Raw genomic sequence first — 16,493 nt, 5'->3', positions numbered from 1 at the left:
AGGAACAAAATTTCTCTTCCCCTCTCCAAGTAGGAATTAATAAAAAAAATGACCATGCCATTTCAAACAATAAAAATTATCAAATACCGCAATAAAAATATTTTTATAACAAAAATAATTATTAGTTTATTAATTATCTTGTAAGTGTTTATGTCGTCTTCGATCAATCATTGATAATCATCATTATTTTTTTCAGCCTTAAATCTTTGAAACCTATTAAAAGTGAAAAAATATTTATAAGTGAAAATATTTACAAAAAATGAAAAAAATGTATTTACAAGTATTTATATAATTATCACTTACCACTATCATTGTTTTCTATTTTTTCAATTTATTCCTCTTTTTGGATTGCTATAGGTGATGATTTGAGCCAATTTTGTGCACAAATGAGGCACTCAACAATTTCTTGAGTTAAAGAACATCGGGATGGTTCAAGAATACAAATTCTAGCATTGGAAGAAATTATGAATCCATTGTAGACACGAGAATTGTAAAAATATCTCTAGCCATCAAAGAAATTATAGGATAGGTCTTCATTTTTTCTTCCACCAATCGAGTAAATCAAATTTCTTAACATCAGGTTCTACTTTGCCCTCCAAATACTTTTTAAGTTCATATTTTCCTTCAATAAACACACTTTCAACTTTGTTTCTTTTATATTTGGACTTAGAATAAGCAAATAAATCAAGGTCATCACTCTCAACCCTAGGATGATTAATTGAGAACTAGCACTTGATTTACCTTACTAGAAGACTAAAGGAAGCATAAGACTCATACTTTAGTGATAGAATGATTAAACTTTAAGTATGTAGCCCCTGATTATCATCATGCATGTACCTACTACTTATTACCGTATATTCTAGCATGCTTATGTTTATGAGATTTATATTACTTCTTTAGATTAATGATTATACTGTTGGTCTTTATAAGCTCAATGTTCGGATGTTTTCATTTGTAGGTTAGTAGTTCGAGTCGTTCAAGGAGCATCGTCGCAACAGGATTTCCAGCGTACCTTCTAGAGTATTGTACTATTACTTTTAGTGGGCATGTGTATTCATAAGACCCTTATTATTGTATTTAGATTTTTAAACTCTGAGATTGTATTATTTAATTTAAAATATGTGTCAAGCAACTCTTGTTTGTTAAACTATTTTATAAGTATTATGGATATCAATTTTCGTAAATATATTGCATTTTAAATGGAACTGAAAATGGATTTAAATTTTAGTGATTACCTCGGCAGTCTAGTGTAGCACTTTAGGCCCATTCAAGTTTAGAATGCTACACCTTCATTTTTGAACTTGAAAACTCATCTCTATACTTAAAATCTTGCTCCCCCAACCTATCAAAAGATGTGTTAATTTCAAGACATAATCTAGCATTAAAAAGTTAAATTCCATGTAGTTTCAACATCTAAGCAAACTAAACCCTTGCTCTCATATTTTTCTTGCTCAACAAATAACTTAAACCTTTGCATCCTATCTGGTGATGACCTAATATACTTAACAACCGAATGAATTCTAAAAATGGAGTCATCTAAATCTTTCAAACCTTCTTTAACAATTAGATTTAGTATGTGTGCAAAACACCTCATCTGAAGGTCTCACTTCCTGAAGTGCTTTATTTCTAACTATTTTGCCTTTTCTTTATGTACTTGATTGTAATGTCATTGGAGCTAGCATTATCTACGGTGATTGTGAGCACCTTATCTATTTTCCACTCAACCAAGTGTTTTTCAATGTATTTTCATATCACATCACCGTATATGACTAAGAAATTATAACTATTTAAGTGTAACTTCTAATTTATTATCTTTAAAAACTTTTAAAAACATCACACATACAAATATATGAGAAAATAAACAAAAATATTACATAAACTTTTATAACAATAATACATTTTGGGAAAGTAACCCTATTTAGATACTTTTAACTTTATCCTAAAATATACCATGAATATATTTCCAAAATTAATCACCATTTCCTTTTTTATAGTTCTTAAAAACATCTATTTTGGGAACAAGCCATATGAGTTTGGCTTCATGTTCTAATCTTTGACTCGTGTTAAATTTCAATTTTTTAGTCAAATTTATGGGCTCGAATTTGTTTTGTTAAATTTAATAGTGTGGTATGAAGAAACATGTGATTTAAATGGAAACGCATTCATGTGTGACCATGAAAGAAAGAGAGTGAAAGGGTAAAACAAATTTTAGACTATGACAACAATTTTATTTTCAGAGTAACAAAGATTTTGATAATCTTGTTCTGTATGAAACAAAAACTATAAATGCTTTGATTGTTTAATGTATATATATATAAGATCTAGTTAAAAAAATAAAAGATTTAATTAATAAAATAAAATAAAATATATCGATTATAAATAAAAATGATAAAATATTTTAATATTATTTATCGTATGAAAGCATGCCAAAATGTCAAGATGAGTGGAGAGTGAGAATGGGAGAACAAACTGTTGAAGTATGAAGCTTGACTGGGTGTTAAATGCTTGAACTTTAAGGTCCGATGAAAAAAGACAGATAAAAATCTTCTTCTATTTGAAAAAAAACTATAAATCATTAAGTATTTAAAAACATAAATATGTATAAAATATCTAGTTAAAATAATTAAAAGATCTAACTAATCAAATTAAATATATTAATTATAATTAAAAATGATAAAATAGTTTTAATATTACTTGTAGTATGAAATCACGGCCAAAATTTCAAAATGATGAGAGAGAGAATGAGAAAGAAACAATTTAAGTATTTAAGACCGAGTGTGTTAAAGGGTTGAACTTGAAGCTTCGTTGAAGGAAAACGTATATAATTTCTTTTGAGAGAAAAGGATTCGCTAAAAGTTAATGGCATCATCAATTACAATCTATTTAATACAATCAAGTTCATCCATAAAAAACCACATCAAATTGGGTTCGACAAAGCTCATTGAGCAAGACTATGCGCTGTTTTATTGGCCTTCCGATTGACATAGAAAAGTTTAAACCCCTCATTGGAAGAAAGCATCCCATGCGTTTCGTTGCGTAACAATCCGATAATTGACACATCGTCTTTCCAATTTACTATCTTGTTGACAATTGTAATTGCGTCCCCCTCAATGATAACATTGTCCCACCCATTATCAATTGCAAATTTGAGCCCTCGGGTGACGGCTTCCACTTCAGCAACCTCCGTATTGCACGGATGCAAAATCCTCCTACACAAACCCCCGAGTACCAGTCCATAAGAATTTCGCGCAACCACTCCCAAAGATACAAACTTAGCTGTAGAACTATAAGCACCATCCACATTGATCTTGATAACCCCATCAAGGGGTTTAGTCCATATTCTCAATCGGAATGATTTTACCTTATAATGCGCCGTCCTCCCATTAATTTCAAAGAAATCAAAATAGATATTCCAAGCAGCAATGATGACTTCTCTGTCCTCCTGAACTTCACCCTCATGAACAAACTTATTACACCAATTCCAAATGTTCCATAGTAGCACAATTAATCGTGCCATCCTATGGAATCAAGCTTAGTTGCCGCCCAATCATGTCACTCTTTAAAAAAATAGTGTAAAACGGCTCAAGCGTGAAACTAAAATCTAAAAGTGAAAAAAACAAAAGATCTAATTTAGATTTTGGATTTTGCATACTTTTTCCTTATAATAAAATTGGGCTAAATATTAAATAAATGGACAAATTTATAATGGTATAATATGATACCTTGATCTGGAACTTTTTTCATTTGGTCCAGTGTGGAATAAATGAGTTTTATATGAAAAATTCGAATCAAACTGAATTATGATAATTGAATGTTTAAATCAACTCAAAAATCAAATTGTAAAAGGTAAATCTGAACCAAATCAAATTGTATTATTCAAATGTAGATTTTCTCGAATTTTTCAATTTCGTTGTTCAACCCTAGTAGTCTATTATTACGAGATATATAATGAAGAGTATTGTTATACCTCTAGAGATACAACTCCCCACATGCACATAAGGTCGCCTTTGGAGGGACTCTCATGTAAAGGAAATTCTTCGAACAACTTTATCCTGGATAAAACCTTTAATGAATTAAAAGATTTTTCAGGATGAAATATGCTGACTGACAACTGTTGGGAAATAAATGAGTACCGAGTAATTTCCCTATAACCAGATTAGTGAGAATGCGAAATAAAAGCGGAAAAATAATACCCGAAATTGATAACGGAGTTCAGCCAATTATGCCTACGTCTCCGGACTGCTGCAGATCTTTTACTAAGAGAGAAAATTTACAGCTGTTTACAAAACACTCACTACTCACAAGAAAGCTCTCTAGTATTGGGAGAAATAAATGATTTGGGATGATTTTGAAGCTAAATGAACTAGGGTATTTATAGTTGAAGCTTAGGGACTAATCTTTGAAAATACCCTAAAGTGCAATGACTAAATGTGTGATTTAACCATTATCAAAAAATCAAAAAAGAACAACCCCCTTTTTGACTTCCCCCCATTTTGGTGCCTAACTTCAACAATCTCCCACTTGAAGACTGATTTTAATCTGTCTTCACACCTCGATCAATGCAGCAGCTTTTCTAGTCTTGTTACTCTAGCATGCCAACTGAAGTTGAACACAACTTCAGTTTTTCCGTGGTCACCGTCTTTGTCAACATGTCTACCAGATTTTGAGCTCCACTAATCTTTTCAAGTTTCAAAATCTCATCTTCCAGAAGAGACCGAATAAAATGATATCGTAATTATATGTACTTCATCCTGGAATGAAAAGACGTATTCTTTGCTAGATGGATAGCACTTTGACTGTCGTAATACAAGACATTGTTTTCTTGTTTCTTGCCTAACTCATCCAAGAAACTTTGGAGCCAAACCATCTCCTTGTTGGCTTCCGTAACAGCGACATATTCTGCTTCAGTTGTGGAGAGAGCAACTATCTTCTGTAGTTGAGAAACCCAACTCACTGCAGTACCTCCTAGAGTATAGACATACCCTGTAGTGCACCTTCTGATGTCAAAATTTATGGCTAAGTCAGCATCTACATAGCCTGTCAGTATCGTATCTCCACCTTTGAAACAAAGTGCTTTATTTGTAGTACCCACATATATCTGAGGATCCATTTGACTGCTTCCCAGTGTACCTTGCCTGGATTATTCATGTACCTGCTAACAGCTCCCACTGCATGAGCAATATCTGGTCCAGTACAAACCATGGCATACATCAGACTTCCAATTGCTGAGGCATACAACACCTTCACCATGTGTGCATGTTCTTCCTCCGTCTTTGGTGACTGTTCTTTGGAGAGTGTAAAATGAACACCTAAAGGTGTACTTACTGGTTTAGCATCTTGCATGTTGAATCTGGAGAGTACTTTATTGATGTACTCAGCCTGTGATAACATCAAAGTCCCCGACTTTATGTCTCTTTTAATCCTCATCCCAAGAATCTACTTTGCAGCGCCCAGATCCTTCATAGCAAACTGCTTCGACAATTTTTGCTTCAAGTGTATAATCTCTTGCATGTCTGAGCCTACAACGAGCATGTCATCAACGTACAATAATAAAATAATGAAGCTGTTTTCGAACCTCTTGATGTAGCAATAATGATCTGCTTGACATCTGGTAAAACCACTGCTACTCATGAAACTATCAAACTTTTTGTACCATTGTCTAGGAGCTTGTTTAAAACCATACAAGCTCTTCTTCAACCTACATACCAGGTTTTTCTTGACTGCCTCTATGAAGCCTTCTGGCTGCCTCATATAGATTTCTTCCTCCAAATCACCATGAAGGAAAGCTTTCTTTACATCTAACTACTCAAGATGTAGATTTTCTGCTACAATTTTCAACACCAGTCTGATTGTAGACAGTTTTACGACTGGAGAGAAAAATTCATTGTAGTCAATACCTTATTTTTGCTGAAAACCTTTGACAACCAATCTTGCTTTGTAGCGTTTGCTCCCATCATGCTCTTCTTTGATCATGTAAATCCACTTGTTATGGAGTGCTTTCTTCCTGGTGGTAATTCAACTAATTCCCACGTCTGATTTGACATAAGCGAGTCCATCTCATCTTTCATGGAAGACTCCCACTTGACTGAATCGTCCACCTGCATTGCTTCATCATAGCACTCTGGTTCACCATTATCAGTCAGCAATAAGTAGTGCAAAGAAGGCGAATAACGTTGGGTTGGTTTAGGAATTCTGGAGGAGCGTCTCAGTTCTGGTGTGCCTGGTTCTTCTTGAACTGCTTCAGGACTGATTTGAACATCATTTCCAGAAATCTCATCGAACTCAGCAAATTCCTTTGTTTCAGCTTCGGTGTTGGAGCTACTTGATTCCATGGTTGACCTGTCTTTGTACATCATATTCTCATTGAAAATGACATCTCTGCTTCTGATGATTTTTCGATTTTCGTAGTCCCAAAACCGATAATCGAACTCATCACCACCATAACCAGCAAAGACACATTTGTTGGACTTGGCATCAAGTTTACTTCTTTCAGCAGAATCTATGTGTACATAAGAAATACAACCAAACACTCTTAAGTGTGAAAGGTTTATTTCTTTTCTGCTCCAAACTTCCTCTGGTATTCCATCATCCAAAGGAACTGATGGCCCACGGTTGATCAGGTAAGCTGCAATGTTGATATCTTCAGCCCATAGAAATTTGGGCAATCCGGCATGTATCCTCATGCTTCTGGCACGTTCATTCAGAGTTCTATTCATGCGCTCTGCTACGCCATTCTGGTGCGGTGTCATGGGAACTGTTGTCTCTATCTTAATCCTATTGTTTGCGCATAAATCTCTGAATCTACTGTTTTTGTACTCTCCTCCATTGTCTAACCTCAACCGCTTAACTTTCAAACCAGTCTCATTTTCCACCATGGCCTTCCATTTTCTGAAGGTATCAAAGACTTTTGATTTCTTCTTCAGAAAATAAACCCACACCTTCTTTGTAGAATCATCGATGAAGGTGACATAATATAGTGAGCTTGCAAGAGATGGAACTGGAGATGGTCACCATACATCAGTATGAACCAACTCTAACTTTTCTGCCTTCGGTGTCTTGCTAATCTTTGGAAAACTTACTTTCTTTTGTTTTCCAAAGATGCAATCCTCGCATAGCCCGACATCTACACTTTTTAGTTCCGACAGCTTCCCTTTTGACAAGAGTGTCTACATCCCTTTCTCGCTCATATGGCCAAGCCTTTGGTTCCATATGTTTGATTTTCCATCAGCATCTGCTACTGTAATGATATTCTCTAAGTTTGAGGTTACATAGAGAGTACCAGTCTTCTTACCACGAGCAATGATGAGTGCTCCTTTGGTAATCTTTCATTCACAACCTGAAAAGGTTGTACTATATCCTTCTCCATCAAGCTGTCCTACAGAAATCAAATTTCTTTTGAGACCATGAATATGTCTCACTCCTTTCAGCTTTCAGGTGGTCTGGTTCGACAACTTTAGTCGAATGTCTCCTTTTCCGACGATCTTCAAGGTTTCATCATCAGCTAGATGAACCTTCCCAAAATCACCACTGACATAGTTCTCCATGATTTCTTGGCATGGGTGGAGTGGAAAGATGCCCCTGAATCCAAGATCCATGATTCAATCGGACTGTTGACGCTTAGAATCATGGCATCACCTGTCTCCTCTGTCATGTTTGTAGATTCCTTTGCGCCAATATCTTTCTTTGGTGCTCGACAATCTCTTTTAAAGTGACCCTTCTTGCCATAATTATAACATGTAAAATATTTCTTTCATGTTCTTGATTTTCCCCTTCTTGATTTCGATCTGTCATGATTTGAATTTCTTTCTGAAGTTCTCCCTCTAGACTCTGTGTGCAAGGCTGAGGAGCTTGATGCTTCACCCGATTCTCTCCGTCGAATTTCTTCACTCAATACCAGATCCCGAACATCGTCGAATTTTAATTTGTTGTTTCCCGATGAGCTGCTGACTGCTGTAACAGTAGCATTCCAACTGTCTGGTAGAGATGATATGAGAATTAAAGCTCGAACTTCATCATCAAATTTAGTTTCCAACTGAGTTGTGATTGTGTTGAGTTCATTTAGGTGTTGAGCAACTGATGCCCCTTTCGCCATCCGCAAATTGAATAATCGCCTCATCAAGTGAACTTTGTTTGAGGCCGATGGCTTATCATACATACTGGAGAGAGCCGCCATAAGACCCGCCGTGGTCTTTTCCTTTGCTATGTTGAAAGCAACATTACGGGATAACGTCAGTTGGATAACTCCGAGGGCTTGTCTATCGAGAAGAGCCCAGTCTTCATTCTTCATGCCCTCTGGTTGCTTTTTTGAGAGAGGTTGATATAGATTTTTCTGGTACAGAAAATCTTCAATCTGCATCTTCCAAAAGCCAAAGTCCGCACCATCGAACTTTTCAATTTTTACCTTCCCTTCGTCTGCAGCCATCGCTCCCACTCGAATCTGGCTTCGTTTGGATCGTTTCTGACAATTTTTGCGAACCACCGTGTATTAGAACACCTCCGTCGACAAATTCGTGTCGCCGACAAATTTTTTACTTTTAACAAAATTCACTATTTACGTGAATAGTAATAAATAGTAACCTCGCAAAAAAATTGACAAAATTCACAACCAAAAGCTCTGATACCAGTTGTTGGGAAATAAACGAGTACCGAGTAATTTCCCTATAACTAGATTAGCGAGAATGCGAAATAAAAGTGGAAAAATAAAACCCGAAATTGATAACGGAGTTCAGCCAATTATGCCTACGTCTCCGGACTGCTGCAGATCTTTTACTAAGAGAGAAAATTTACAGGTGTTTACAAAGCACTCACTACTCACAAGAAAACTCTCTAGTATTGGGAGAAAGAAATGATTTGGGATGATTTTGAAACTAAATGAGCTATGGTATTTATAGTTGAAGCTTAGGGACTAATATTTGAAAATACCTTAAAATATAATGACTAAATGTGTGATTTAACCATTAGCAGAAAATCAAAAAGAACAACCCCTTTTTACTTCCCCCATTTCGGTGCCTAACTTCAACAATAACATCATTTCTATACTTTGTTTACATACGTTTAGGTAATGATGACCATACCTCTGACATAAGCACACATAAAGATTAAATATATAATACCATGTAATAGAAAAAGGAGGCCTCGATTCATTTTGAACATTTTTTAAACATTCTCTTCGCAACTCTTTTTTGTCTTATCATTAACACCACTAGTTAATGACCGTCTGATCACTGGCTACAACTCTTCGCCTAAACTAGAAGACGTAAATCGTATATAATTGATGTGACTCAAATATTTTCATTAACAATTAGTGTTGTGAGCATGAATCGAATATTTCATACTAAAAAGAACTAATCATGACAAATTTCTAAGAGCAATCCCAGGACAACAAACCAACTTGTCGTGTTCATCTCAAAACCCGTCTGACACACCCGGTTACTCTGGCAAGTAGCAATATAACACGTATAGCCTGTTATACTACGGGTTATACCAAACTTACTATGGTGTCTATGATCAATCTATTCATCATTTTCCTCAAAAACAATACCAACAACATTTATACCCCCATGATCAAAACCTCTCACAAGTCCATGATCCGCAAGCTGAGTTGTGAAGCTTGCAACCACAATTTCAAGCCTCTTAGGAGACCCACCTACAACTTCAACATTAAAATCACCAACAAAAAGAATTGATTTAGAAAATTCACTAAGATTTTTTAATATTTCAACAACAAGGTGTTATCGAAAATAAAATAAAATAAAAAAATTGAGTTGTTCTTAATATAGTAGAGAAACAATTTAGAATAAAGAACCCGAATATTGATAGAATATCGAACTTGAAACTGGTTGAAGCCTGCAATTACGTAGTTTCCTTAAGATAGATTTTTGGTCACTCCTTGGTGCTCAAGATGTCTTGGTCGTTTGTCTCCCAAGATACAACAACAATATGAATAGCGCACAGTAGTACAACTTGCAAGACCATGAACTTTATCTTGCTAGAGAATATCACCGAAAACAGAGAAGAAAGAAAAGGTTTTTGAGTTGTGTTAAACTTAGTAGGTTAGCACGGTATTTATAGCGTTCACATGGAAGACGAATTGGAAACAATATATTCCGACTATTAACTAGTATCCAAATAAAATCGGAACTAATCAATTAATACCGCCTTAAATATATTTCGACTGCTAATCAGTATTCAAATAAAATCGAAAATAATCAATTAACACCGTATTATATCTAATATATTCGTGAATTACAAGTCATACCGTATTCAATATTTAAACAAAAAATCATATAATATCCTCTTTAATTAAGAATATTAAAAAAAGTAAGCTTTACTTAAGGAAAATATTTAATTTGTACTGGTTAAAATATTTGCAGGCCCTCAAAGGGCCCGACCGATTCAGACATTCGTGTCGCCCACAACCCGATGGGTTCGACTGGCTTGGATTTGCACCCTTGCGCCTACGTGCGAGTCACAATTATAACTCAAGTCATTCAATAATTAGCAAATGGGTTTGTGTTACCGTTTCCTTGCTTGATATCATAAACCATTTCCTTGCTTGATATCCCACTAATGTGAGATATGAGTTTTTTCATTTTCCTTACACAACATAATTCACATGTACTCTATTTTGAGCATTAATTTTTCATTCATCACTCTACCGTTTTGAGCATATGAGATATTGTTGTAAAGATCTCACGTAGTATAATATGAATTAGTAAATTCATTATTCGATTATCCATCTTTACACTTAAAAATATGCTTCAAAGTTTCCAATTTATCACATTTTTTCCAACACAAGGAAGTGAATGCAGAACATAGTCGTAAACAAGAGACAAGGACGTATACAAATTTGAAATGTCAAGACATTAAGTTAGGGATAAGATATTCTTGAAAGTTGGAAAGTATTGAAATTTAGATGAAAGGGTAAGTAAAGTACTATGAGATTTAGTGGGCCTTACGAAGTTATTGAGAGGATTGAGCCGGTAGAGTATCGATTGGACTTGCCACCAAAATTAGAATTCACTCATAATGCGTTCATGTATTTGTGTTGAGGAAATATTGGTCGAATCCACATGTTATTGCATTGGAGAAAATTGAGGTTCAGCATGATCTTTCTTATGAAGAGTAGATTGAGATCTTAGATCGTGAAGAAAAAGTAGTATGTCATCAAGGGCGGAACTAGGAATTTATTATAGTAGGGGTCAATTTCTTTTATTTTCTATAAATACAATTTTTTAATTGAGGGGACCTGGTAAACTTTTCTTTTTATATATATATATATATTAATATTAATTAATACTTAAAAATAATAATTGACGGGGCCAAGGCTCTCCTTGACCCCATGATGTTCCTCACCTGTATGTAATAAGTAGATTTCGTTAGCGAAAGTGTTATGGCATATCCACAAAGTAGAGGTAACAACAAGAGAAATTGAGGAAGCAACCCGATGTAATACTCATATTTGTTCAATTCAAATAATTTTGAGGATGAAATCTTTTAACAGGGAGGGAGGAAGTCATATCTTAAACACTATGTAAGTAATTTTAGGAAAACAAATCAATTTAAATTTTTGGGAAGTTAGCTAAATGGAACTAAAATTTAGGATTGAATTAGATAATAGTTACATACAAACTCATTTATATTTTCTTTAAAATAATTTTATAAAATGATCTTTGAATTTAAAGAAATATGCAAACTGATTTTAAAGGTTGAAAAGGGGACTACAATGAAATATGTGAGTTTTAAAAGGTAATTATATCAAAATTTAGATACATAGAGTTTTTCTAGAGCCAAAATTCTCTTCGTGATAAATTTTCCTTTACTCTTAACAACTCCAAATCACTTAAACTTTTCTTTTTGATTTCTTTCAAAACTCTAACTACCATTAGACATCAAAACACAAAATTTTATCACTAGTTCATCATAAAACCTCCCAAAATATTTATTTCTTAAAATTTACTCAAAGTCAATATTTCCAGAATTTGCAAGAAGGTAAAAAAATTATGTTTCCCTTAATTTCTGAAGATTGAGCAATTTTTTTAGATCATTTCTTTGTTCATTTACACAACGAAATATGATTTAATCCCATAAATCAAAATCTCTAATGGTGGAATACGATGTAAGGATCTAACCATGGACGAAACTAGGAGGGGGCGAATCGCCCATAAAAGTTTAAAATTATTGTATATTTTAGATTTATTTATGTATTTTCTATCCAAAATTTGTTTTTTCCCCTAGAATTTTATAAGTTCAAGTTCATTATTGGCATAAATTATTGCGTTCGTCCCTGAATAAAATAAAAAATAATAATACTTACTCGTGGAACATGGGATAGTGTTTTACGTTAATTTAAGCCCTCATTTAACAGTTGAAATAGTGTATATAGTGCAACAATCCTAGAAAATTTATCAGTTATGATAAAAAGAAATCTAATAAAAATTTAGTAACATTGTGAATAACATAAAGTACATAATTTAACCATGCCTCTCCTTAACAGAAAATTAAACTAGTTTTGAAAAAAAATCTCAGTTTCAATACTATACTCGATATTTTCTATTTCTTTTCATTCTAATCATATCTAAATACTATTTTAGGATGATTAAAATCTTTACGAGCAATCCTAACTTAGGATTACCACTTTCTTAAAATTTTGACAAAAAACATTAAGAGGAAATCATTGAATCTTTCGTTTTTAGTTATGGGATGTTAAAATGATATTATAAAACTTATAATCTAATCAAAATAAGATGAAAATCATTTAAAAACGGTAGATTAGATCCTTAAGTCATATTTCACCATTAAAGGTAGAAAATGGTAGGTTAGATCTAGGCACAGACGCATGATTTTATGTCAGCGAACGAACTAGTCCTTATACAATTCATATGGGGCGAACTTGAACTTACAAAATTCGAGTTGGATTAAAATATATTTTCAATAGAAAATACTTATAAAAAATCTAAAATATATGATAATTTAAAATTTTCTGTGTAACCCCCTCAGACCGATGAGGATAACCCGATCCGATATGGGGTGTCACATTAGGACCATCGGAGCGACCAACCGTAAAAATAGCGAAAAATTTAAAACTTTTATCAAAACATGTAACTCATAAAATGATTTATCAGTATTCAGAAATAAAATAGATTTTCAAACTCGTATATAAAACAAAATACAATTACATGCCCCCTAATCACAAGTAACATACTCTACAAGCATCGCCGGAAGAACTCCCTTACTGATGTCGATAGATACGCTGGTACGATTCTTTTAACCTGAAAAGGTGAGTAACGGAGTGAGCTTTGGAAAGCTCAGTAATACAGAACTACTAGATGATGCTGAAGAACATACATATAACAAATAAATATATATTTCCTTATTGGTTCAGACATCTACAAATTTTTATGTTGAGCGGAGATCCTACTGATATTTCAGGTAGTAACAGACAATGAGCTTTCAGTTTCAAAGAAATATTTTGGATGACTGAGTTCAGGAGATCAGAATGGGTTATCTAGTGTGTTCCCGTAAAACCAGTGAAAAGATACAGATCTTTTTAAAACATATTTTCAAAATGCAGAAACCATAGTAATCCCTTCAGCCCAACATATCATAATGTGTAGGTTCCCCAGAACCATACATCCACCGTCACATCGAGTAAGGCCCTAAGAACAAAGCCGAGAATCCTGCAAGTATTCTTCCTCCAACAATACCCCCAAATAAAACATTTTCCGTCCGTAAACGAATATATCAAAAATTAAAACATAATTCAGGTCAGATATCAGAACAGAATCCAGGTTAGATATCATAACACAATCCATGTCAGGTATCATAACAGAATACAAATCGAAAATCAGATAAAATATTCATGTGATTAGGGAACACACTAGAGTTTCCAGATATTATTCATAGATATTAGATAACCTTATCGGGCAGAGAAACACAGATCTTCAATATACCGATAGAATGTCGAAATTTAGAATAACTATTGGAAGAGTTCATTAACTGACGGAATCATCAGTTATTGAGAATGTGATTTGAGCTGATAAGGAAGAAATGAAGGTTTAGGACATTTACAGTCTGTGTCGATATATCGGATTATCGAAATAACTCAAACTGAACAACTGCTAGAACTAATGCATGTTGACCGATCCATTCGTTGCCCTTCCAGGTATTCACTCTTTAATACCAACAATTCTTATCCATAAATCATCTTCTGAGTCATTGTTGAATGGATCTTAAGGAGAAAAACAAATATTCTAATGGTCTTTATTTCATTTCCATGTTTCAACTATATCAGGAAATGCTGACGTACTTGATTTGTGGTTCAAAACTGATAGGGATGATACATCATGTAAGTTCATCCGAGTTTCCAGACTTATCCCAATCACTTACTTAATCCTCAGTCATTGAGGTTACTTATTTCATTTAGTAGTCAAGTCTATCTCGGTTACTCAGAGTTTTCCAGAGTAATTCGGACGTTTCTGAATTTCGGATACATATGGTACTTTCGTTCAGTTCAATTTGGTATTCATGGTTGATTTGTCTAACGAATATCCACTTCTTAGTACCAAATGCGCTCTAGAGTTTAGCTGAGCTGAGTACTTCCAGAATTATCATCGATCCAAACTTGAGTAGACGAACAAGGATTTAAGTGGTATCTATGCCATTCAGGTACTGACATAACATTAGCGTTGGTCAACTCACTTAAGCTGAGTTCCAAAACTTTTAAGGGTAGTACAACACCCATGTTTATTTGGATTCCTTAATTAATCCAAGACATTTACTTAGTCTAGTCCATAAGGGTATTTTGGTCATTTTGGTGCTCGATGTTGTTCTAGTCATTTCAATGCTTGAGGATATCCATTCATTCCTGGGCTTGGTGATATTCTTTGGTTCTTTCCATTCTAGGGGTATTTTGGTCATTTTACAGATCTAATGTATTTCAATCCTTTCCTTCCGTCCGATCTTATTATTTAATTTAAACTTCTAGTATCTTGTACAAGCCATCTTGGGTTTAGAAATCGGTTATCCAGATTTTCTAAACAAAACTAACATTTTCTATGCACATCAGTAGTTTCATCAGGTCAATTCGTCTTTCCAAAGTCTTATCCAACTTTTAAGGCTAATTCTTGTCTTTTTACAACATAAGGGTATTTTCATAATTTCACCTAACCGAAGTATTCTCTTAATTTCTCATCCAAGTACCATTGGAATTTAACCTTTAATGATATAAATTATAATGTACATATCCAAGGGCTGATTGCTTTATCACTTAATCACATAACTTGTACTTTAATTCTAACGGTCCTCTAGTTTCTTATATTAATCATCTGAGACATATTCAGTTACCAAATTTTTATCGAATTCGGATCGAGTGTAGAAATTAATTAACTACACAGATGAGACCAAACATTTCCATTCATGCATTTACCAATACCAACATGTTCCATAAAGTATGAAAATGTAGTAATGTATTACCTCGATTTACGTGTCATATCGATCGATCATTTAAACTTCATTCAAACGCCCTCGATCTTGAAATCAACTTCCAATAATTCCTTAGATACATATCAACAGAAATTTCATAAAAAACAGAGCTTAATTGCGCAAAACGGATCGAGTCAGGTGATTAATCACTGAAAAGCAGCTTACAGGTTTCGAATTTGACGAAACGAACTTCGGAATCAGACTCAGGATGTCGAGAAACATAAAATTTGACTTTTTGAAAATTTTAACTTTTTGGTCAAAGTCAACAGTCAACGGGCTGGCTCAGTCAACAGTCAACGGGCTGGCTCAGTCAAAGTCAACGAGTTGACCCGGTGATTTGGCTCAACCGAGTTAATTCGGTGGACCAAACCAGGCGGGTCGGGTCGGCGGGTCAAGTCTGGTCCGGTCGGGTCGGGTTAGCGGGTCAGATCTGGGCAGCCCATTTCAAGCTATCCACCAGCCAGTAGACTTTCCCCACTCTCAGGGGTGGCGCGTGGGGGCACGTGCGGTGGCCTAGGAGCTCCAACAAATTCTACAAAAAATTCTACAATTATTTTAAGGGATTTTGAGACACTTACAAAGCTCGGTTCAATATTTTGAACGGCAGAGAGCTCGATTCCAAAACTTCAGAAACTTTAGCTTCCTCACCCCTCACGCGCCGACGATGATAAAGACAAGAAGGACACCGGTGGACTCGGAAAGATACAAGGAACACGATGGTGCGGAAGGTGTCGAAAATAGAGCAACGATTGACGACGAATCGACGATTTTCACGGCGGTGGAGTTTAAAACTTCAAAACTTTGAGTTGAATTTTACGGCGAACGGAGACGTTTCACGACGAGAGGTTTGAGGGGTTTTATTCACCGGTCGACAATAAACACGATGGTGGTTTCAGATCGACGAACGATGGCTGGACGGTGAAGAAATCAGAGCTCAAAAGAGGGTTGGCAGGGGAGGGAATTTGGGGAAAAGAATATGGGAAAAGCATAATTCACGGGGGAGGGGGCTT

The 16,493-nt window shown here is 34.7% G+C and overlaps 1 protein-coding gene across 1 annotated transcript; it reads right to left on the bottom strand.

Moving 5' to 3' along the window:
- Nucleotides 1-2,938: 2,938 nt before the first annotated feature.
- LOC120124751 lies at nucleotides 2,939-3,517 on the bottom strand. The gene has a single exon (XM_039143340.1). It carries the CDS (start codon nucleotides 3,515-3,517, stop codon nucleotides 2,939-2,941), a length of 579 nt encoding a protein of 192 aa, XP_038999271.1.
- Nucleotides 3,518-16,493: the final 12,976 nt, after the last annotated feature.

This window comes from Hibiscus syriacus, unplaced genomic scaffold (genome assembly GCF_006381635.1).
Source record: "Hibiscus syriacus cultivar Baekdansim isolate YM2019G1 unplaced genomic scaffold, ASM638163v2 tig00110429_pilon, whole genome shotgun sequence".
Classification (NCBI taxonomy): Eukaryota; Viridiplantae; Streptophyta; class Magnoliopsida; order Malvales; family Malvaceae; genus Hibiscus; species Hibiscus syriacus.
This window is presented reverse-complemented; position numbering and strand designations above follow the sequence as displayed.

Excerpts from the sequence above, each read along its gene's own strand:
- LOC120124751 (XM_039143340.1), bottom strand. The coding sequence starts at position 3,517 with ATGGCACGATTAATTGTGCTACTATGGAACATTTGGAATTGGTGTAAT.